This window comes from Podarcis melisellensis (genome assembly GCF_964234715.1).
Source record: "Podarcis melisellensis genome assembly, chromosome: 15".
NCBI lineage: Eukaryota > Metazoa > Chordata > Lepidosauria > Squamata > Lacertidae > Podarcis > Podarcis melisellensis.
This window is the reverse complement of record NC_138532.1, coordinates 8,427,846-8,452,652: the sequence shown is the minus strand read 5'-3', so window position 1 is coordinate 8,452,652 and position 24,807 is coordinate 8,427,846. Positions and strand designations below refer to the sequence as shown.

The window sequence follows — 24,807 nt, the reverse complement described above, 5'->3', positions numbered from 1 at the left end:
GAAGGCAGTCCATGCTCATGGCCAGCTACTCCAATAAAGTCAAAACTGGTACACAGGCAGCTCTTCCAGCCGGGGAGGGGGGGCGTATTCTTGAGCTGCTGGAACAACATCCTGACCTCCTCTGAGTCTTCTCTTTATCCAGGTGGCTCCTCAAGGGATCAACTGACTATTGAGCCTGCAGCTGGGCACTCTGGATGGGGAAGGTTTTGGTTTGGCATTTGAGGTCATGTCTTTCACTCAGGCTTGGGACTTGTTCAACCTCATTGCCAGATGAACTTCCTCACAGTGCAGACAGCCCCTTTTTTAGTCTCTCCCAAGGATCCTGACTCCTTGTTCCCAGACTGAGCCTGCTCAGAGGCTTGATGCAATGCCAGACCCTCCAAGTTATCCTCTGATGAGGAATCCTCTATCTCAGTCATAACATAAAGTGCCAGAAGACATGTTGTTGTTCTGGCTAAAAGCTATTTCCTCTCAGAGATGACCGTCAATGAGATCCCAACCTTGAATGTACCTTCTAGTGAACACTGATAACAACATGACAAAAAGGGAAGGAGGTTTTTAGCTCTGTGAATGTCAACACACAGAATTCTTGGGCAGCTGCTCATGTCCCAGCAGGGGCGACTTTCCTATCCCCTCATTTCTGATTTCCTAAACTGATTGTACTTGCTGCATCTTTTTATATAGTGGAGACTATCCAGCCCATGGGCCAAAAGCAGCCCCCCACCTCACCCCCAGCACCACCTTATGGCCCTTGGGATTCTTCTCAGGCTGCACCATCAGCAGATGGCTTGACACACTCAAGTGAATTTTGCTCAGCTTGAATGGGTTCTTGAACCACAAGAATGCCTTTTGCTTGCATGGATGGAGGATGGAGAGGTGTGTGTGCAGAAATCTCTTGACTGTTTGCATGCTTGGGTATTGAACCTAATGTACAAGGGTAACTATGGGACGTGGGTGGCGCTGTGGGTTAAACCACAGAGCCTAGGACTTGCCGATCAGAAGGTCGGCAGTTCAAATCCCCATGACGGGGTGAGCTCCTGTTGCTTGGTACCTGCTCCTGCCAACCTAGCAGTTTGAAAGCACATCAAAGTGCAAGTAGATAAATAGGTACCGCTCCGGCGGGAAGGTAAATGGTGTTTCCGTGCACTGCTCTGGTTCGCCAGAAGCGGCTTAGTCATGCTGGCCACATGACCCGGAAGCTGTACGCCGGCTGCCTCGGCCAATAAAGCGAGATGAGCGCCGCAACCCCAGAGTCGGTCATGACTGGACCTAATGGTCAGGGGTCCCTTTACCTTTACAAGGGTGAGTATCGTACACTTTGTTCTGTCCATTGCTGCTTGTGGCCCCACCCACTTTTAACTCTGGCCCTGCTCACCATTGGCATATCTCCAACTCTTTCCCCCCCCCCAAAAAATGAGAAAATGCCACCCTCCTTCAGACTGAAACACACACAATTGTTAAATGTCTACATCTGCTGACAATATTTTGCCTGGAAACAATAGTATTGGGTTGCAACAAAAATTGACAGATATGTTCTGTGGGAGGAAGGGAGAGGGTTGGCAAAGAGGGGACGCTCAATGTATCTGTGGAATTCTCTCTCTCTTTGTGTGTAATATGTTGAAAATCAATAACATTTGTTATTTTAAATGTCACTTTATTATTTGGATATAAAAAATGTTGATTTGCTACTGTTTAAAGTTCTCTCTCTCTCTCTCTCTCTCACACACACACACACACACACACAGAGAGAGAGAGAGAGAGAGAGAGAGATATGAGTGGTATAGAGATGAATATGCATCTGCAGGTACAGGACACTGGTTTGAGCCACATGGACATGATTAGTTGATGCCAGTTTAAAATGATCACTACAAACTCAAATAATGTAAGGAGCCAATGGACCAGTCAAATTAATGGACTGCAGTTCCTGCATTGTCTGAGCATATCCTTTGCTTCTGTCCCCGAGGTAACAAAGATTCACCCTCTGAAGAAGTAATAAGGTGACACAGACATGGAGATTACTCAAAACTTGACCAAGTGGATAATGACGGAGTGCTTCCCCTCTCTGGGTTGACAGCAGCCTCAGAACGCAACACCGTGGCTATTACAGATCAAACAGTAGGAAGGCATTATCACTAGTGAGCCAGAGAGGATGTGATAATTTATCCTGTTTGCTGACTCTATCACAGAGAGCCAGAATCTATTAGTCATATTGATTCTGGATGTTCCACCTTTGATGGTACAGAGCTGCACACAATGACAGAATCAAGTTATCCACATTCATCATTGTTTTACTTTGAAAGTAAATGAGTGTGTCACCGCAAAGTGGTGGCTCCTACAGTCAGTATAACCTATAAAATGGGAGCGATAAAGTTCCCCAGGCAAGAAAGCACCAAGAACATGCTGTTTGATGATGAGGGCTATGCAGCCGAGGATTATGGATACGGCGTGTTACCAGGTTGTTTTATGTGCTAAAGATAGAAGATAAACATGCCACTATATCATCTTTGTGGTATGGAGAATCATAAGTGTGCCTTGCATTTTGTTGGGTATGCATTATGACCTATGATTTATAACACAGAGATCCAATGGAATCTACAGTACAAGGGAGCTTTCCTGAGCACACAAAACACAACAAATGGATCCCTGACTTGCAAACTGGGGAAGAGAGAGACTGTATTTGAATTGCCTGCAAAATGATCCAATCCATTTGCCAACCTTGCGGGATGGGGCAAGAGATGTTGAAGAATTCCAACTAAAACAGGAGCAGGAAGTTCACTTAGCCGCCCTATGTCAGGAACAGAAATCAATCAATTGAATATGATTGACATTTGCTCTTGTTGTTGCTTTCAGTCCACAAATGATACACAATGGATTATGTCCTCGTCCGCCCCATTTGCACTGTGTTCCCATTGCACTGAAGTGAATAGGGTGGAATAATGTAGCAATAATGAAACTTGTACAATTTGTGTAATTAATTATGAAAACTGCATAAATTACAAAAAAATTGCCAGAGTGGACAATGTGAAGAATGTGGTTTTGGCTGGAATACAAACTGCAATGGAACAGAAACTGGGCTGCATGTGTCAACACTGGGGAGAGAATGAAAACTATGCCTCCTTATGTCCCTAGCAGAGACAAAAGGTTTGGAAACAAAACGGTATTTTGTCCTCAGCTGAGATCCTATGTGTGAACCAGCATCCAAGTCATCATTGAAAATTAAGCTCAATTCTATAAAGAGGTGACCAATGTGATTCCACATTGTCAGTCCAGTTTTAAGCAGCATTTTCCTATCTCTGGTAGAAATGCCTCCCCTTCTTCTTGTAATATTTTGTTAAGCCACTTTAGAACAGTAATTATCTCACATGGGATGCCATGCAATTTGAGCAGCTGTATGTGAGTTCGGATGGGCTGGCCCCAAATATATTGATGGCTTATCAGAGATTTGAGCTTCATTAGCAGCAACTGATCAGTAAATTCATGTATTGTATCACATCTCTGCCTTATAATTTTAGTTCATGCAAACCAGCCCACACAAAGCCTACTCACACATAGAAAGTAATGATTATACTGTCCCAGGTTGGACATGCTTACCATGACTTAATAAGCTGAAATATGTATAAGCCTTATCCCCGTCCTTCTGTTGTTCAGTCTCTCCCTTTCAACACATTTTATTTTTTTTAATTTTATTTTTTTCAATTTATGTACCCCCCCAAGGATCACAGGGCAGTTTATAATATAAAAACACTAAAATGCATAACATAATAACAAGCAAAATAATAGGCTCCTTCCCCAATTTAAAAGGCCATATATATTGTTTAATTAACCAAAGGCCTGGAAAAAGAGAAATGTTTTCACCTGCCACCTAAAGATATATAGTTGACGCCCCCTAGACCCTGTGGGGACCACTGTATTCCAAAACATCTAAAGGCTATGAGGTTGGCAAAGGCTGCCTTATCCATTGAGAATTACTGTGGTACCTCGGGTTAAGAACTTAATTCATCCTGGAGGTCCATTCTTAACCTGAAACTGTTCTTAACCTGAAACACCACTTTAACTAATGGGGCCTCCCGCTGCCACTGCACCACCGGAGCACGATTTCTGTTCTCATCCTGAAGCAAAGTTCTTAACCTGAGGTACTATTTCTGAGTTAGCAGAGTCTGGAACCTGAAGCGTCTGTAACCTGAAGCGTATGTAACCCAAGGTACCACTGTACAGGCAGAAGGACAAGCTTTTGTGGCCGCTTGGATATAGACACTGATTTCCAACCTGGTCTTCCTTATTTACTGAAAATTCAAATATTATTTCCATTAATGATTTAATTGTGGTAATGGTAATTCATAATACTCACATAGCGTTCATTGATTAATTTATAAACCAACTTAATTGCCAAAGTGGCTTCTCCTGAGCCTAGCTACCTGAAACATCTCATTCCAGGTAACCACAAAGATTTCTTTTAGAAAAAGTTATTGGAATGAAAAACATTTCATTGGAGACCAGTGCCTTGAGCCAGGACAGAAGCCTCATAAAACTTTGCATTCAGTCAATTGTGATGTAAGGTGTGCAGAAAAACATGACCTGCTAAAACTTGGGACACAGAATGCATGCAGTAAAGCGTGAACGGGAAAAGTTGAAGTGGGGGGCGGGGACGCAATGGCAATGCTTATTTTCAGCACACTGTAAAGTACAAAAGAGACCCCATTTATGAGCAAAGCAAGGGAGAAAACAAGAGCGATTCACTGATAAGCGGAGCTTTACAACACGTCGGAACAATGCAGAAGAAACAACATCTAAGGAAACCAAAGCAAAGGACATCAGCAAAGAAAGGGCACCATCAGGACATTCTCTTGAAGGAGTAAGTGAGAGACGAAACAATAAAAGGAGGATTTCTTTGCTATACAAAACATCAGACTTGCCTCAATGGAAAGATGTTGTGGAGTCAAATAGCCTAGGTCTTTTATTGCTTGTTATTAGGAAACCAAACAGCAGTTCAGGCTTTTGTGAAACATAGAACTCGGCTGATTGTAAAGAAGGAGGGAGATAAAATAGTGTGTCTGTTTTTACATAGCAACATTATGTGCTTTTGGTTGAAGAAAGAAATGATAACTGAATCTCGGCAGGAGGTCAAATGTAAGTCAAGCTGGGGGAGAATTGGTGGGGGAATGGAAAAAATCAACAACTGGAAGTATATCTTGCAGACTCAAGCTTGAAGCAGACAGAATGCAGGGCGATCTGTTCTAGAGTAAGTCTCCCCACTTTTTAATATTACTTTTAAATAGGTAGGGGGTCTGTGAGTGTGTGTTTATCCCATCCTTGTTGGGGGCAGCTGCACCTGACAGAAGTGATTTTAAATCTGTAATTACAGACAGTTTTCCCAGATCAAAATCGTCCCTGGAGGCCCTGTGAACTCCTCAGTGGGGTAAAAACTACAAGCATTCCTCCTACAGCAGGGATAACAGCAACTAAGGTAGAAAGGAGCAAATTAAATGTTGCTTTCAGCATCTGGGGCTGGTTGATGAAAATGTCCCACAGGTGGGTTGGGGTTATAGTTATTCTGTCATCAGAAAGCCAAATTGTGCTCATGCTGCTAGCTAGCGTGTGTCCTACATTACAGAGGATAGCCCCTTATTTGAAGAGCTGTTCAATCCACCTCTGATTTAAAGATAAGAAGGGATAGCAGGGGCCTTGAAGTTGTCGTCAACAGCTATCACACGGACAACAGATTCAGTAGCACCCAGCACCACTGTGAGTAATAAGAGTTCTTCTGAAATCCTATTCCCATAACTGTAAATAAACATATGCAAAGTTTACACAAATCTGCCTCAAGCTCCGTCCTTCTTTTTGGCAATGTGGAAGTGGTAACTGTACTCAAAGCTGTGGAAGATTTTAAGGTATTGGCAGAGGGTGTCACTGTGAAAAGAATAATATATGTGCCTTGCTGTGAAGCCGTGCTTTTAAAAGGCTTTGAGTACCTCAGGCTTTGGTGTGACCCGAGAAACTTTTGCACTGGGCGCAAAGAGACTGAACAGTCCACAAATAACTACCTGAATTACTATCTTAATGTCAGGTTTAGCACAAGACACGGAACGCTGGCAGTTTTACCAGTTGAGGTTTATTTAGCAATAACAGGCTTTCAGCAGTCTGAGCTTCCACAGCTCATTCCTCACTGTCAGAGTCAGTTGACTCGACTGGCTTCTGGCCCCTCCCAAGGCCAGATATACACCACGTCCTCCCCCATTTCCTGCTGGTCTGCCTTTGTTCTAATCGCTTGCTCCGCCTCCTATTTCTTGGAGACTCAGGAGCAGCCCATTCCTCCTCCTCTGGAGCTGAATCCAAACCCTGCCTCCTGCATCTCTGTGCTGCTGCAAAAACTTACAGGCAGCATTCCAGAGCGAGAAGGGCTTATCTCACTTCCTTAGTGTGAAAGAATCAAGTTCCTGTTTTCCTCTGCCTCTTCCTTGAGAGCCAGTGTGGTGTAGTGGTTAAGAGCGGTAGTCTCGTAATCTGGGGAACCGGGTTCGCGTCTCTGCTCCTCCACATGCAGCTGCTGGGTGACCTTGGGCCAGTCACACTTCTTTGAAGTCTCTCAGCCCCACTCACCTCACAGAGTGTTTGTTGTGGGGGAGGAAGGGAAAGGAGAATGTTAGCCGCTTTGAGACTCCTGAAAGGGAGTGAAAGGCAGGATATCAAATCCAAACTATTCTTCTCTTCTTCTTCTTCTTCCTCCCCCTCTGCAGACACCTCTCTGCTGGCCATGTCTCTGACACTTGAGTTGGACAAGGAACAGATGAGAGGCCATAGATCCACACGGAATAGCCCCGACCTCACTCACCTGCTTGTCACACATGAAACAGTGTTCTATGTGCATAGCAACATGTGTATCTAGAGATCCTGCATGTGAGGGGGGGATCTTAGAAGCCCTCCCACTACCACTGCATGGAGATCAGCGTGCATTTCTCCCATGAGCAGACGGTATGGGGTTGGGACTGTCGGATGTATTATTCAGTGACACAGGAAGGGCTGGCTCATACGGCTTCACAACCCACCTTACACATTCCTCAGGTGTGTGTGGTTGTTTGGGTGCCATATGAACGATCCATGAAACACTGCGTCGGGACATCTACCAAGACCAGAGGTCAGCAAACTTTTTCAGCAGGGGCCAGTCCACTGTCCCTCAGACCTTGTGGGGGTGCAGACTTTATTTTTGGGGGGGAAATTGAATGAATTCCTATGTCCCACAAATAACCCAGAGATGCATTTTAAATAAAAGCACACATTCTACTCATGTAAAAACACGCAGATTCCCGGACCATCCGTGGGCCGGATTTAGACGGCGATTGGGCCGGATCCAGCCCCCGGGCCTTAGTTTGCCTACCCATGACCAAGACCTATACAGCTTAGAATTAAGATATCTAACCCCCTATTGTTCCCAACTAATCACTGTACTCTGCAGACAAAGGCCTCCTGCAGATACCACCTTTATCACACCTTAACACATCTTAATGCAGGAATTTGGCCTTTACAGTTGTTACCTACCCTTTGGGATGCACTCCCGTTAAATATATGACAGCCACACTTCCTTTTCCAACAAGTCTTTTAAGAAGAAATCGTCCCCAGTCTGCAACTATATTGGAATTATTTTTAGTTGTTTTTAGATGCTTTAATTGCTGTTGTCAGGATATTTGCTGCCCTGGGCTCCTCTTGGAAGAAGGGCATGATATGCAAGGGACAGGCAACTTGTAGCCCGACTCCAGTTCCCATCAGTCCCCGCCAGCATAGCCAATGGTCAGGCATGAGGGGTACCAGAGTCCAAAAGCCTCTGGAGGACCATAGATTCCTTATCCCTGTCCTACGTCCTCAACCCACAATGTACTTTCCTTACCAGTTTCTTATTTAAATAAAACATTAACCTTGAGTTTTGTGAATTTTCAAAGCGAGCTGAGTCCTTTGCAAATTTTTAATTGGTCCTAATAAAGGTATAATAAGGAAAATGAAGGAACATTCTTTCACCTCTGGTGGACCTGCCCTAAAGTGAAGGCCTTTTGGGAAATGATATATAATGAGTTAAAAAAGGTATTTAAGTATACCTTCACCAAGAAACCAGAGGCCTTCCTTCTGGGCATGGTCGGCCAGAACGTGTTAAAGAAGGATAGAACATTTTTTATGTACGCTACAACGGCGGCAAGGATACTTATTGCTAAGAGCTGGAAAACCCAAGATCTACCAACACTGGAAGAATGGCAGATGCAGCTGATGGACTATATGCAACTGGCCGAGATGACTGGCAGAATCCGCGACCTGGGAGAGGAGAGGGTTGAAGAAGACTGGAAGAAATTTAAGATTTATTTACAAAAGTATTGTAATTTGGTTGAATCCTAACAAGGAAGCCAGAGCAGAAATAACTGTCTACCATTAAAATTATAATTTTTTATTTGAGTTTAACCTAAACATTGCACTTAAGAGTATAAACAAGATGATAATTTGCTTGGAAAAATTCGTTTTTAATGATGAGAGTGGAAGCGGGAGACGTGAGGGAGTCCGCAATAGAATGAAAAGATGTTATGAAACCTATTTTGTTTGTTAAATATGTATCTGTAAAAAATCTTAATAAAATTTTTTATAAAAAAAAAAAAAATATAATAGAGCTGCTTTGTGAATTTTACAGAAGCTCTGCCACAAACAGTCAACTGAAATCTGCTGCCGAAATAATTAGGGCAGGGCTGTGCCTTTCAGAGCAACATTAAAGTTGGTGCTGCCTCAGCAGGATCTAAGCCCCTTGATTCATCCTGTGCAACATTCAAGCAGAATTCCAAAACTGTATTTCCTTATTTGCAGGCCTCCCTAATTGTTTGCTTTTGCTAATGTGCAATTCAGCTTAAAGACTATTTACCCCCCCCCCCAAAAAAAACCACACACCTCAGCTGTGCATCAAGAATGCTGCAGTGGCCTTTTATCTGTAAATTAATTTGATCCAGGCAGATCAAAGCTGTGGAACTGGATCATCTCACTCCCTCTCTGTTAAGCACATAAAGTAACAGGACTTGTGGTTGGGGTGGGATAGCTTTTATGCCCACACTAGGTGCAGCCTCCCTCTCTTCCCAGCCCCAGAACTAATAGTAGATGCATGTTATGGGACTAGGGGTGGGAGAATCTGTTAATTACTCTTTCTCTTGCTTTCTCACTGCTCCAATCTTCAGTTATCTCTGTTTCAACATCAGTTTGTACTATTTATTCCTACAAGCCACCCCAATCTCTGTCAAGCAGTAGCAAGATTCCAGGGGTCTTTGCACTTAACCGGGGATTGTGTTCCTTTGGAATGAGTTACAGCGGAAACTGCAGTGTCTTTAAGAAATATGGTTTAGTCACACATACTTATGCCTGAGTCTTATGGAGGCAGTGCAGAACATTCCACCCCATGAGTATCTCTTTTTGCTCCCCTCTTAGCTTCAACAGGCTTGGGTCTAGAGCAGAAAATAGCCATGCTCCCCAGTCTCTGCATGCAGCCTCTCCCAGCCAACACCACATTGAGTTCTGGCCCCTCTCTTCTTCTTCTTCCTCAAAACCCTTGCTCAAAAATCTCTGTCTAAAAGAATCAGTTACAGATAGGTAGCCGTGTTGGTCTGCCATAGTCAAAACAAACAAACAAACAAAAATCCTTCCAGTAGCACCTTAAAGACCAACTAAGTTAGTTCTTGGTATGAGCTTTCGTGTGCATGCACACTTCTTCAGATACGTATCTGAAGAAGTGTGCATGCACACGAAAGCTCATACCAAGAACTAACTTAGTTGGTCTTTAAGGTGAACTGGAAGGAATTTTTTTTGTTTTGTCTAAAAGAACACATTTTCCCTGTGGTGACATCACACCCCCTGTTACCCTGGCAACCTCTCTCCCCCAACTCTGCTATTGTCTTTTGCTAACACAACTGGGGAGGAAGTCCTCCCCCCCCCACTTCTTGCCTAACGCTGAATGCCTCACCTCTTGTCAGGGCAATGTCATCTTCTGTCTCAACCTGTATTTTTACACTGTGCCTGGCATCTTCAATACTACTCCAAATATTATCTAAATTCTACCATTTACTAAATGTAAGAATTTATGGGGAAATGCCAAGACAGTGGTACCTCGGGTTAAGTACATAATTCATTCCGGAGGTCTGTTCTTAATCTGAAACTGTTCTTAACCTGAAGCACCACTTTAGCTAAGGGGGCCTCCTGCTGCTGCCGCGCCACCGCTGCACGATTTCTGTTCTCATCCTGAAGCAAAGTTCTTAACCCGAGGTTTCTGCTTTCTTCTCTGTGCAGCGAAGTGCTTGTCACGAGACAGGTTGTTTACATTCCACAGAGTCTGTACTGTTGGAGGTTTTCCCACGGGAACAGGAGACTGGATGTGACGTAAACTGGTTTCCTGTTTTTCACTGCTCTTTGCAGTTTCAGGTTCGTGATTCTCTCCGTGCTTTAGAGGAGAGATGACGCTTTCTCTGCTCCGGCAGAGGGAAAATGTTTTTCTGTAACTTACCAGCTTTGAACTGTAAATAAAGTAGTATAGAGCATGTTGGCTCATACTTTTCATCATTCCGCTGTGCACTGGACACTACTGCTCCGGGAAGCCTGCCAGCTTCTAATTAATGGCTTTATGGCTGGACTTTGAACTTTTAATAGCCGGTTTTGCCGTGGCACAGGCAAAAGGCTAAAAGAAAAGGATTTCCAATGCTGGGGGAAATCGAAAGTAACTTTTAGAAGTGCTGTTGTTTCACAGCAGCTGCAGATGTGACACAGCAAGGATTTAAAGGGCAACATAGAGAAAGCACTTGGGGACTTTCGCTTTAGAACTTGCCTTTGGAATGCAGTTTGAAGCAGCTGCAGATAAGCAAAGCGCTTAAACAAAAGAGCGGAACATGCTCACAAGGCAGAGGCTGTTTTGATTTTGCTTTTGGATTGAAGCAGCTGTACACAAACGCAGCATGTATAAAGCAGCTTGATTTAAAGCAGCATAGATGACGCAAGAGGCAAATGCCAGAGTCATGATGGCTAGCTGCAGAAGGCTGGATGAAGCAAGTGGGGGATTTGATACCACTGATCAGCCAAATGCTCAACTCACAGTAGCCTGTGATACTGCCATGATTCAGAATGAAGCAGATCGGCGGGGTGATGGCTGCATGGGAAAGGGGGAGTCTTCACAGACGTCATCCCATAGTGCAGTGGAACCACCAGATGGCGCCAAAGCTTTGAAGGCAGTGAAATGCTACTCGTGTGGACGTCTAGGCCATATGAAGAGGGAATGCAAATATCCCAGGGCCAAGACAGAGCAGCGCAGCGGAAGCTCATCGCGTGGAAAAGGCCAGAGCAAAGGCAAAGGTCCGATGTCCAGGACAACGCAGCACAAGGCAATGGTCTCACGCTACGCTCCAAAGGTTGCAGAGGTTGCAGAGGTCCAGAAGACGTCTAGATCTTTCTTCGTTGTTGATTCAGCGGCGACGCATCACATGTGCAACGATAAGAGACTGTTCGTGTCTTTTACACCGCAGGAAGGTGCAATTCACCAGGCGGATGACCACACAATCCCCAGTAAAGGCTACGGAACTGTTGTTCTTCACAGTTTGGACTTATCGATACAGGATGTTCTTTATGTGCCGGATGCGAAACATAATCTGCTCAGCGTTGGACAGCTGATTGAGAAGAAGTTTGACGTTTCCTTTAAGAACAATAGATGCATCATCACCAAGAAAAATGATTATCAATTGTATGCTGAATTTGTTGGTCGTTTGTTTGTTTTGTATTATGATGATGTTGTGCAGGATGACACTTGTTGCACTGCAGGTTCTAACAAAAGTTTGCATGCAGAATGTATTCACGATTTTCACAGGAAATTTGGTCATTTGCATTTTGAGGCAGTATCTAAAATGCCTGCCTTGGTTGAAGGTATGACTATTAAACCCTGCAGGTACCACATGAAGTGCAAGGCATGCGCAGCAAACAAGGTAAAAATGGCTGCGAAAGGTAAGGTGTCTAGTAGGCAAGCTACAGAACCATACCAAATTATTCATGCTGATTTGGTTGGACCACTAGCGCCCTCTTTGGGTGGAAATAGGTACTTCATGGTTCTCCTTGATGCATTTCCAGGTATATTTATGTGTACAATCTCAAGCAGAAATCAGAGGCTTTTCCTAGGTTCAAGGAATTCTGTGCTTGGTTGGGAAATGTGCAAGGTAAAAAGATAAAGATTCTTTTCACTGACCGGGGGGGGGGGAATTCACTTCTCAGCAGTTTGAAGCTTTTCTGACTGAGAAAGGAATTCAACACGATTTGTCTAGTCCTCGCTCGCCATGGCAGAATGGACTTGCGGAACGAGCAAATCAGACATTGCTTCAAGGGTTAAAAACCTTGCTGCATGATGCAAATCTTCCAGAGAGTTATTGGGCCGAAGCTCTCTCATGTTTCACTTACAGTTATAATCGCAGGTTATCTTCAGCGATTGGTTGTACCCCCTATGAGAAGATGTTTGGCAAGAAGCCATACATCAAACACATGAAAATTTTTGGTTCTGACATGTGGGTTCACTCACCACAAAACTCCAAGTTAGACAAGCGTGGATTGCATGGTATCTTTCTAGGTTATCAGAAAGGGTCTTACAGAATAATGATGACTGACTCTAAGGAAATTAAGCTCACAAGAAGTGTTGAGTACAATGCCAAGTGGGGGGAGAATGTGGGAATTTTCCAATGTTATCCTGATGACAGTGATGAGACTGAGGATAGTCAAAAGCAACCGCAACAACCCACACCCACTGATGAAGGTTCTGATTCTGAGTCTGAAACTGAATCAGGTGATTCAGAGGATTTCAAGAGTGCGAAAGCCTCTATGCGACCCTCTGAAAGCTCTGATCAAGAATTGGAGGAACCATTGTTCACAATAGGTCACTTTTCTCCTAAGAAGGAAGAGGAGAGTGTTGAAGACTTAAGGCTAATTCGCAGGTCACAGAGAGCCACAAAAGGCAGACCTCCAAAGAGATTTGCTGATGAGTTTGCTAACATAGCAGTAACAGCTGTTAAAAGCTCCAAGAAGGTATTTGAACCTTCAAGTTTCCAAGAAATCCAGGATTTGGATTCAAAGGAAGCTGAGCCATGGTTAAATGCCATGAAGGCTGAGCTTGATTCCTTGGAAAGGAACAAAACATGGGACCTTGTTCCAGTAGTTCCAGGAATGAAATTGCTTGGAAGCAAATGGGTCTTCAAAGCGAAGACTGATCAAAATGGCAAGATAGTCAGACACAAAGCCAGATTGGTAGCCAGAGGTTTTGCACAGGTACCAGGTGAAGATTATCACGAGACCTACTCACCCACAGTGAGGTATGAGAGCATTAGGCTTATGCTCAAGCTAGCTGCAGAGGAGAATCTACACATTAGTCACCATGATGTGAATACAGCTTTTCTGTACGGATCTCTAGGTGAATCACTTTATATGCTTCCACCTGATGGCGTACAGGTAAAACAGGGATTTGTTTGTGCTCTGAAAAAGTCAATTTATGGTCTCAAACAAAGTGCACGGTGTTGGCACACAAAACTCACTGAAGTATTGTTTTCTCTAGGTTTTAAGCAAGGGAAAGCTGATCCATGTGTATTTGTCAAAGAGGAGGGGCAAAAGAAACTGTATTGTTTGTTTTATGTTGATGATCTTTTATTCTTTTGGAAAGATGTCACAATGTACAATAACGCCCTAGCTCAACTGAAAGAGCACTTTGACATGAAAGATCTTGGTGAGGTAAACAACTACCTATCTCTGGAAATAGAGAGAGATCAAGATGGTAACATTCTAGTACACCAGTCACAGAAAATTGCTGATGTGTTAAGCAAACTAAACCTGATGGATGCTAACCCTGTGGACACACCGATGATAACAGGTTATCAGGTAGATGACACTGAAGAAGCATTTTCTGACACTACACTGTACAGAAGTGTGCTAGGCAAGCTAAACTTCATTGCCAGATGTTCAAGACCAGACATTGCTGTTAGCTGTAATTTGCTAAGCAGACAAGTCAACAATCCTACTGTTAAGGATTGGAAAGCTCTGAAACGCATAGCGCGGTATTTGAAAGGCACTATGCATTACAGACTGAGATTTAACAATCAGAAGTCTGGTGGTCTTGAGATATTTGCAGATGCAAGTTTTGGAAGTGACACTACAGACAGGAAAAGTACGTCTGGAGTTTGCTATAAGTACAATCAGGGTCTATTTGATTGGTCATGCAAGAAGCAAACAACAGTTAGCTTAAGTACTTGTGAAGCTGAACTGAATGCACTGTCTTATTCACTTAAAGATTGTGAATGGTTGTTACAATTGTGCAAAGACATGAAAATTCCTGTCAAATGTCCAATCCAGGTTTACCAGGACAACAAAGCATGTTTGGCTTTGCTGAATTCTGAAGGTTGTAAGCAAAGCACGAAGCACTTGCAATTGAAGTTGCAACATGCTAGGGAACGTATTCAGAAGGGACTCGTAACGGTGTCCTATATGCCAGGTAATGAAATTCCTGCTGATGTATTGTCCAAGATTGTATCAAGAGATCAACACTGTACCTATGTGCAGAAGTTGGATTTGTACTGATATTGTACGAACACGCTGCCCAGAGATGTTCACAGAAAGGGGGAGGATGTTGGTTTCTGCTTTCTTCTCTGTGCAGCGAAGTGCTTGTCACGAGACAGGTTGTTTACATTCCACAGAGTCTGTACTGTTGGAGGTTTTCCCACGGGAACGGGAGACTGGATGTGACGTAAACTGGTTTCCTGTTTTTCACTGCTCTTTGCAGTTTCAGGTTCGTGATTCTCTCCGTGCTTTAGAGGACAGATGACGCTTTCTCTGCTCCGGCAGAGGGAAAATGTTTTTCTGTAACTTACCAGCTTTGAACTGTAAATAAAGTAGTATAGAGCATGTTGGCTCATACTTTTCATCATTCCGCTGTGCACTGGACACTGCTTATCCCCAACACTATTTCTGGGTTAGCGGAGTCTGTAACCTGAAGCGTATGTAACCCGAGGTACCACTGTACACACATTCCATAGCGTTTCAGAAAGTGTGAATTAAATAGATTCACCATGAACCATCCTGAGACCTCCGGGTATAGGGCGGTATATAAATTTGATAAATAAGTAATAAACAAATGTGTGAATGGATGTAATTTCTCCCTCACTCCTACATGGGACTATAGGAATGTGGATCGTTAGTGATCATATATAGCCCCATCTACCAGAAACTCCCCACTGCATTCTACCTATGACATCAACAGACACAAATCTGACATCAGAAATGGAAATATCTATAAACCAGAAGGAAAATATCTCATGATACCAGGATGCCGTGCTACTGATCTCTAGGTGGCTATCCTTAAACCAATGAATTTCAATGGAGATTGTAGCATGATAATTTAAGTTCATCATGAAATTCAGCTCTATTCATTGGGGTATGACTAAAGACAATTGTATCCTTTCCCATAATAGATGCTATTAAACATTTACTGGTTTATTGCTTGTATTTATATCTATTTAGGTTGTCTGGTCTTTGACAGCAATAAAGATGACAGATAGATAGATAAAGGTATTTAATTTTTTTGCACAATTTTTATCTTAAGAAAGGGAAGGGAACTTAGAAATGATTATATGCTATGAAAGTTAGAATTTCTAGATGGGCTAAAGGAGGTTAGCTCCTCAGTAATAGCAAACAGTGATTGATTGTGCTTTGTCAATACAGTTACTATGAAATTCTTAAATTGCTCCATTTTGTAAAAGCTCAGAATTGCTGTATTGCATTGTTTTATGTTGCTTTGTTTTCTTCAGATTTCATAATATAAGCAGCTTCTATGTAAAGATAATAAAATGCCTTTAAACAAGGCATTGCACACCATTAAACAAATGGATTTGTTTCTGTTACAACCTTGTGCAGTCTTTATGCAACATTTTATGCTGCCTCTCTGAGTTGTTAATGAGCAATTTTGAACCCTGATGAGATCCCCAAATTATTATCTGCCATCAAAAGGTGATGTCATGGTAAGGCCACTGCATTAGACTGATGAATTTCCACATTTTTCGTTCTATAGGATGTACCCGACCATAGGATACACCTTGTATTAGAGGGGGAGAACAAGAAAAAAAATTATCCCCCTCTCTGCTCAGTCCCCTTCAGCGAAGCAGCAGGAGAAACAGAACCCCTTCCATTTCTCCTCCCGCTTTGCTGAAGGGGCACTGCGCAGCTCTCCCTCTTTGCTGAAGCCGGGAGAGTCTTGGTCTCCCGGCTTCAGCAAAAGGAAGCCTTTGGAGCACAGCAGGACCTCCCGCCTGGAGCCAAGAAAACCCTGAAGCCAATGCAAAAGGAAACAGAGAGGGGAAGGAGAAAAAGCAGAGAGAAAGGAGAAAAAAGACTGACGGAAATGACTGGCAGAATCCGAGACCAGGGAGAAGAGTTGGTGGAAGAAGACTGGAAAAAAATTAACAATTATTTACAGAAATACTGTAAAATCAATGAATGTTAGAAAAATGTTGGAATGAAGTTATATGGCTTTAGCAGAAAGGTTATAAGGAATTAAGTACAGATAGATTTTTAATGTATTAAAGGGAAAAAAATAAGGTTAGAATAAGTTAAGATAAATTACAGGACAGAAAACTGAGGAAGATGGAAAGGAATTGCTGAAACAGTTGACTGAAGTGGAATACAAAAAGGGAGGTGTGAGGAGGTCGTGAAAACAAGTGAATGAAAGATAAGATACTGAAATTATCGGATGTGTTTTAAATTGTGTTTGTTGTGTCGTTAATTTAATGTTTTAGTGTTAGTGTTACATAGTGTTTTTGTATTGTATTGTATTGTATTGTTGAATTCTTTTTCTTTCTTTTATAGTCTTTAAACTGTTAATAAATATTATTAAAAAAAAAAGAAAGGAGAAAAAAGAAAGAAGCCCCAACCTTGCCACACCGCTGCCACCACCGCCGCTAAGAAAGAGAGGTAGGAGAGCACCGGGAGGGCAAGGACATGTGGCCCAGCCCAGACCCGACCGAAGCCTACTCCATGGCAGCTAGCACTCCAAGACAGCAGGCCAGGGCCCAGAGGAAGGCCACGCAACAGAGGAGACCACAGAAGAGAAGATTTTAGTTCTTAATTTTTTTAAAAAAAAACTTTTTAAAAAAATAACTTTTTTTCTTTTCAAAAAACAGTGTCCCAAGACTCATTGAAAAAAATCTGGTAACCTTAATTTAGATTCAGCAGTATTTCTCACTGTGTTTCCATCCACTGTGTTACAGGAAATTCTCAAGACAAAATCATTCCTTATAGTGAGCTGACAGCGTTGTCTGCCCTAGCCTCCTGATGATCCCCTTCCACTAAGCAGGTTGTCAAAAGGTTGGTAGGAGGTGAGCTGAGGCTGTATATTGAAATAAATGAGCGTGTCACCTGCCTCTTCAAAAGGATGCACTCCAATGCTTGCAGCTTTCCTGCAACCATGTTCACCTGACGTCAGAATGTTGTTTATTCCATGTGTTAATTGTGGCAAGGGGCCTTAATTAGCAACGTATTAAAAGAAAAGAATCACGCACTACAGTGCAAAAGAATTATGGATGAAAAAAAATGCATGCTAATAATGATTCAAAAAAATCGGAATATGAAGTCTACATTCCATCCAGCTTAATTTTTCCCTACAAAACCATTTGCATTTGATCATGAGCTTTTTGAGGGCAGAGAGAGGAGAAGCAGAGCGGATCACGGCTGGCTGACCACCTTCCAAAAGAGCACAGCCTGGTTCTGTGTTTTGGAGTGAATTAGCTGTCTTGCTCATAAATTACCATACTTGTCAGAACAAAGGAATGTACAGTCTGGAATTCTATTGCTGTGGGGGAGCACACAGCCATTTATTTAAATGTAGACCAGGTCTCCAAAGGTTATGAATTATTACTCTGAGTAGACTGCTTACCTTGATGTGAAGAGAGAATTAGCCTTATACACTGAGCCTTTATGGGAAGTTTTATTGTCCAGAGCAAATATGACCAGTTAGGATTTACAGACTTTATTAGCAGCAATAACCATTTTACAACCAACACCAGTAAATCAGGGTTTATTGAGAACTCCGCCATTTTAATCTGCAGAAAGCCATTAAAATGTCGCCTTTTTTATCAGACATCATTCCTAACTTTTATGAAAGACAGATTTTCCATTTAGCTGGTAAATGTAAAGTATTATAGTTCGAAATAATGAATTGATCTGAAAGTAGTCAAGTGGGCTCTGTCTCAACAGCCACAAGGGTTAACTCCTGGGATGGTGTGAGGGTTTGATGAAGCCATTCCGGACATTACAGCATTAATATATGCACAGTTTATAGGAAGGGGAGGCTGATTTTAACAGCTTTTAATCCTCTACCTAATAACATCTCAGCTATTTTATTTCTTCCTGTCTTCATGATAAGATTGAATGAGAGCTCTGTGTTGGTTATACCTTTGATGTACCAAGTCCACGATAACGGCAATACATTCAGAGGTATCTGAATAAAGAAGTGTGTATCTGAAGAAGTGTGCATGCACACGAAAGCTCATACCAAGAACTAACTTAGTTGGTCTTTAAGGTGCTACTGGAAGGAATTTTTTTTGTTTTGACTATGGCAGACCAACATGGCTACCTATCTGTAACATTCAGAGGTGTAAGCTTTCCCATAACTAAAGGAGACTATTGTCTTGGTGAATTGTCATAGCCCAAATTGGAAGATTATATGAACTCTTCCATCTCAGGAAGCCAGTTCATGACTGTGGTTAAGCCAACACCACTGTAACTGTGTGGCTCCTAAACTGTCCCTCCAGATGTGGATGGGTCCTTCTGATCATTGAATGAATGTTTTAGGCAGCAATTCAAATCCCTGGTGGGCAGTAGCGGGGCTTAACAGAGTGGTGAAGCTGCTGCCATATCCAGAGTTCTGTTGTTTCCACCAGCGAAGGCGGAAGGTGCAAGGGGGCACAGGAAAATCCTAGAATTTTTCTGCACCAGGTCCAATAGCTGAACTAGCTTAAGACCCAACTTGATTGCACCATTTTTGTCCCTGCCCCACCCTAAAAGCAATTTGCTGGAAGAGGAAAAGTGGAACTGACATCAAGGGATGTGTGCCCTTTAGCAGCTGAAAATGCAGCTCAGTTGTTCCTTTCATCATTCCGGATCGAAACTGGTTTGGGGAGAATCACATCAAAACACAGTATATCATAAGAAATGGCAGAACAACAGATATGGGTTATGGCTAGCATCATGTCTACGCTGCTTCCCTAAACAGTGGTGGGAGCACGCCGGATGCAGAGGAAATGGGAGCATGTACACATGGGAGAAAACAGTTTACACACACCCTCTCTGCACAAAATGATCACAATCCTGATTCCGGCCCCCTGCAGATGCTACTTAATGGCAACAAAACCACTGGTGTTAAATGCAATCATGCATTTAACATAATGTGTGGTTTGGCTCTTAGACACACATTTTATTTCCTGTTCTCATTTCTATTCAGCGGTTTTGCTACTCCTAGCTAGCTGGAAGCTTATCCTTTGGAGTAGTTTCTTTCTTTTTTTGCCTTCCTCCTCCCAGTTTGCCTCATTACTCATCATATAAACTAGTTTCCAATGGCATGTGCTCAGCAGGCCCTCTGACTAATGAACAGAATGTGCTGCTTGTTCTTTAGAGTTTTATTGTTTCTCTGGCTTCTTCTGTCCACCCAATTAATAAGATACCATAGTGATTTTGACTGAGATGAGAAGCAAGCAGCCTCTGGTTTAGATCAGTTTCTCTCTCTATCAATGTGTACCTTAATATCAGCAGCGCAGATGCGGCTCTAAGTCTTGTTGGAGAGTAAACTTACCACAGCACAGATGGAATTGCTGGCCCAAAGCTCCAGCTCTGAGCTGATAGATAGAACCAACAACCTGCTGTAACACAAGCACCACTGCTTTTCCAGCTGTGTCCACAGAGAGAAAACTGGCAATCAGGCTGAATAAGAACAGAAGAAGAACTTGCTGGATCAGGCCAATGGCCCATCCAGTCTAATATTCTGTTCTCATGATGACCAACCAGATGACTATAGGAAACCTACAGACTCCCCACCTGCAGTTTCCAGTAACTGGTCTTCAGAACCATTACTGCTCCCAGCTGAGGTTTATTTGGGGCACCCCAATTACAGTCCCAATCTGCAAAAAGGAGGATTTAATATTGTTCATGGGGCTTGTACATTAAAGGTACCACCACCATCAATTATCTCAGTACCAGGCAGCAACTCTTATGTTAAGGAAGCAGGTGGATGATTGCTCAGTGGTCAAAACCATACTTTGCATGCAGGTCCAGTCCCTGAAAAGATCAGGTAGTAGGTTTCTGGGAAAAACCATCAGAAGAGACCATGCAAAATTGCTGCCAACCAAAGTATACGATATTGACCTAGATCAGTCTTCCCCAACCTGGTGCCCTCCAGATGTTTTGGACTACAAGTCACATTGGACCCAGATGCATGGACTATGGTCATGAATAATTGTGTTCAAAACTCTGAGGGCACCAGGCTTGGCCTTGTTCTTAGGTTGGAAATATACACCAAATGAACACACACACACAATTCTGGAATAGTCTGTTTGGACATACCTGGTGGGAGGGTGTTAGCTGTAGTAAATAACACCAAACCACCTAGTGTCACACTAGGACTGGGAAGACCCAAGCTCAAATCTGTATGAAGCCATTAAATTCACAATATGACCTTGGGTCTGTCACTTGCTCTCAGCCTCTCCTACTGGCAGGCCACTGCCAGTGACTACCGGCCGGTTGCTGAGGAACGTACAAAGACAAGGGAATATTTCTTACAACTATCTTTTTATTCAGTATTTACAGAAAGAGGCTATAGAACCCAACCTCTTGGATAATGGCACTGTCCTGAGTGAACCCCCCCCCCACTTCCTCATTCGTCATTCTCGTCCTTTCTCCTATGGGTGCTGCTACGTGCCCTCTGTCTTTGAGCTCTTTGCTCTCCTATTTTCAAGGCTCACCAGGTTCGGGAGGGGGGGAGTCTGGAATGTTTTCTAAAGACACTGTGTCCATCAGCTGTCGCCCCCTGCTGCTGCTTCCTCCTCCACCACCTCTCCCATTATTTCCCAACTTTTCCTCTCATCTGCCTCTGAGCTGCAACCTCCCTCAAACCCTTGTTGTAAATCGAAACTGTCTTCCTCTTCCTCCTCCCTGGAAAGGTCTAGCTGGGGAGGCAGTCTCCACCATTCCTCCTCTGCCCAGTCCCTGACATCTACCTGACAAGGTTGTAAGAACCAAACAGAGGGGTTGCAGTATGTATGCCACATTAAGCAATTGGGAGCAAGAAGGTGAGATGTAGATGCTGTTCTTGTTACCATTTATTGTTGCTGGTTTTGTGGTCAACATTTGTGTGTGTGTGTGTGTGTGCGCGCGCGCGCACACACGTGTGTGTGTACATAGAAAGGTAGAGATGAAGAGAGGTTATGTGCATGAATTCTGATCAGTTACCTACAGCGGTCTGTGCTTATTCCCAATTACTAATCTGAAGAGTGGGCAGTTGGTTCCGTGGAGAGGATTGAAGAGGATCTTTCAGGGAAGCAATTGCAGCATAAGTAATTACAGATACAAGCTGACCACTTTCAGTAATTGTCTGTCATGATACTGAAGGAAGAGCATAAGGCTTGAAGAAAGAGCCGGAATGGCAAGAAATTTGTGATCAATGGCAATGATCAAAAGAAAACTACAAAATCCAGGCAAGATGTTTTATTTAGCTGCTCGGCTGGCCACACACAATTAATGTGTCAGTGTTTTCATGGAGTTTCCAGTACTCAGAGGACTAAAAGCACTGCATGCTGTTATTTGCCTTCCAACTGTTCAATACGCTTCCCTTTCTAAGATGCGATCTACACAAATAACTCACTACATGGTAAAACTGGTCTTGGAAAGGGGAGATGGAGCCCAGGAACTCTTTTAGTACATGATGTGCTATTTGTCTACTCAAAGTGGAAGCTGCTCTCATAAGAACCTAAGGAGAGCCTGGTGGCCCATCTAGTGCAACGTTCTCTTTCTTGCAATGTGGCAAACCAGATACCCATGGAAAGTCATTGAGCAGGATCTGAGCGCAACAGCATTCTCCCTTCCTGAGGTTTCCAGCATTTTCCTTAAAGTATGCAACATCATGCATTAGCACAGCGATATGGGAGAAATGTGCAAAGGAACCATATCATAAACTCCCCTCATGGTTACTCTGGAGAAGTTTGCTGGGGTGCTGTTGATCCTTACCAAGGCAAAACTCCTCCTATGTTCCAACAGTATCTTTATAAAAAAAATGTCCAGTAGCACCTTAGAGACCAACTAAGCTTGTTCTTGGTATAAGCTTCCGTGTGCATGCACACTTCTTCAGATACACAGAATTTAATGACATTTAATGTCATTTAATGACAGCTATTGGCTGGCCCCTTTCTTTTGTTGGGCAGATTACTGGTTAATGACACAGGATGGTCAGTAGATAGTTTCTCAGTGGGAGATAATGGAAAGGAAATAATTGCTGATATCCACTCAGAACATGTCAAAAGATTCAATTTGTAATACATAGGAGGCACACAAATATTGCTTCACCCGGGACGGGAGGCTTTAATAAACTTTTAAGCCTGTCTTGCAGTGCTTAATTCATATTTAAATTCACACTGCAACCTGATTAAACCAAAGGAATCCAAACATAACACCACAGACACTGTTGTTGTTTTGTCAAATGCCAAGGGCATGATCCCTCACCTCTGCAGCAGGCACTCCCTCTGGTGGGCGACAGTGGAGAACAATCATGCCTTCAATAGGAACTTCCCTCCCCTGAGGGTCTTGCTCAAAGTTCTTGCGCAAATCTGTAAAGAATAACACATTGCAGTTAACCATTAAAAAAAAATTCAATGGAATAATAATAATAATAATAATAATAATAATAATAATAATAATAATTTATTATCCATACGTCGCCCATTTGGCTGAGTTTCCCCAGCCACTCTGGGCGGCTCCCAATCAAGTGTTAAAAACAATGCAGAATTAAATATTAAAAACTTCTCTAAACAGGGCTGCCTTCAATTGTCTTTTATGTTTATCTGTTTGACATCTGGTGGGAGGGCGTTCCACAAGGCAGGTGCCACTACCGAGAAGGCCATCTGTCTGGTTCCCTGTAACCTTACTTCTCGCAATGAGGGAACTGCCAGAAGGCCCTCGGACCTGTACCTCAGTGTCCGGGATGGACGATGGGGGTACCTCCTCCAGGTATACAGGTAAACAGGTTAGTCTCTTGCAGCAGATATAGTAAAGCAGGCCAGGGAACTTTTTCAGTCTTAGGGCCACGTTCCATTTTAGAAAACCTATAGAAGACCACCAGAAGCATGGCTGACTACATCCCAAGGGTTTCTGCACACACATTTGTTCATCTTGGCAAGCAAGAAATACTGTCCCAGTTCAAAACCCCTCAAGCAGGGCCTCTGAGGAGTGTGGCATGGCCCAGGGAGAGTCTTGGGTGCCACATCCAGAGGCCTAAAGGGCCACATCCAGACATAGGGTCTGAGGTTCTGTAGCAAAATATATGTCTGGGCTGAAAGGGAAAACTCCAGCAATGTTGATGAATAACAAAAGGGTGTTTATTGCTAGCAATAAAGGCTCAGTGGGATCACTCTCCAAAAGCTGAGCAAAGCCCAAAGGGTGGGACCTGCTGTTATCTGTTAAAGCCAAACATATGCATAAACTTCCTTCAATTTAAAGTTACAACGCAATACTAATTACACAATGTATGGTCCTTCCTTCATTACCTATTCACTAGGCAAGGAAACAAAGGACTCTCTCTTGTCAAATGTAGACACTTAAGAATGTTGTTTACAACCTTGGGAGTAAAGCTGCTCCTAGCTCAAAATAAGGCACAAGGCCTGTAGCCTGGCTAGTTAGCTGAGCTTATAGGTCTCTATGTGCATCACTTCCCCACGCTTGCACCATGAGTTCTGTGGCACCTTGAAGGCCAGCACATTGACTACAGTGTGAGTTTTCACAGGCAAGCAGTTATTTCACCAGATGTATAAAGTGGGATAATTTAGATGGTGTGTGCATTTGTACATATATAAAGAAACAGATAGAAAAACAGGAATGCACTCATACGCCACCCCTTCTCCAAGGAGCTCACAGCAGCATATATGGTCCCCCCCCCAACACAACACCCCTTTGAAGTAAGTTAGGCTGTGAGAGACTAACTGGCCCCCACTGTGCTTTGTAGCTTAGTGATGCTTTGAAGCTGGGTCTCTCCATTTCTAGTCCAACACTAACCACTATGCCACACTGGCTGTCCTAAAAGGCTGGAAAACAGCATTGCAAAACATGGAGGAGTATGGATTTTGGTTAATATATTGGTTAAAGCAGGTCAAGGAGTGTAAAATTGGTAGGGTCTCTATGTGAATGAATTGGTAGGGTCTCTATGTGAATGAATGTCTCTCCCATTCCTAAATCCTAAGCACAATTACTGGGGAGCTAGTCTCATTGGACATAGTAGGACTTGGCTCGTAATAAGAATGCTAAGCATAGTGCTGGACAGCTCCCATGCCTGGGAACTGACTAAATGCTTTCTCCCCTGCAGAGAAAATGAAATTATAAGAATTTGCCTCTCTTCATATTGCACTGTGAGATCTATCAGAGAAGTCTTCCCATTCACTTATGTATGTTTCTCTCCCCACTCTTTCTCTCCCCCCCCCTTAAAAACAACAACGAAAAGCAGTCTCAGACTTCATGGTGCAGAGAGAGAGAAAGATCGATTCTGAA

At 43.1% G+C, this 24,807-nt stretch overlaps 1 protein-coding gene across 2 annotated transcripts in view; it reads right to left on the bottom strand.

Moving 5' to 3' along the window:
• UNC5D (unc-5 netrin receptor D) overlaps nucleotides 1–24,807 on the bottom strand; it is a 405,072-nt gene that overhangs the window by 165,896 nt on the left and 214,369 nt on the right. For both annotated transcript variants that reach the window (XM_081890876.1, XM_081890877.1), the window contains exon 4: nucleotides 22,774–22,877. In XM_081890876.1, coding sequence (XP_081747002.1) covers nucleotides 22,774–22,877 — 104 coding nt within the window. The remainder of the gene's footprint in view (nucleotides 1–22,773; nucleotides 22,878–24,807) is intronic.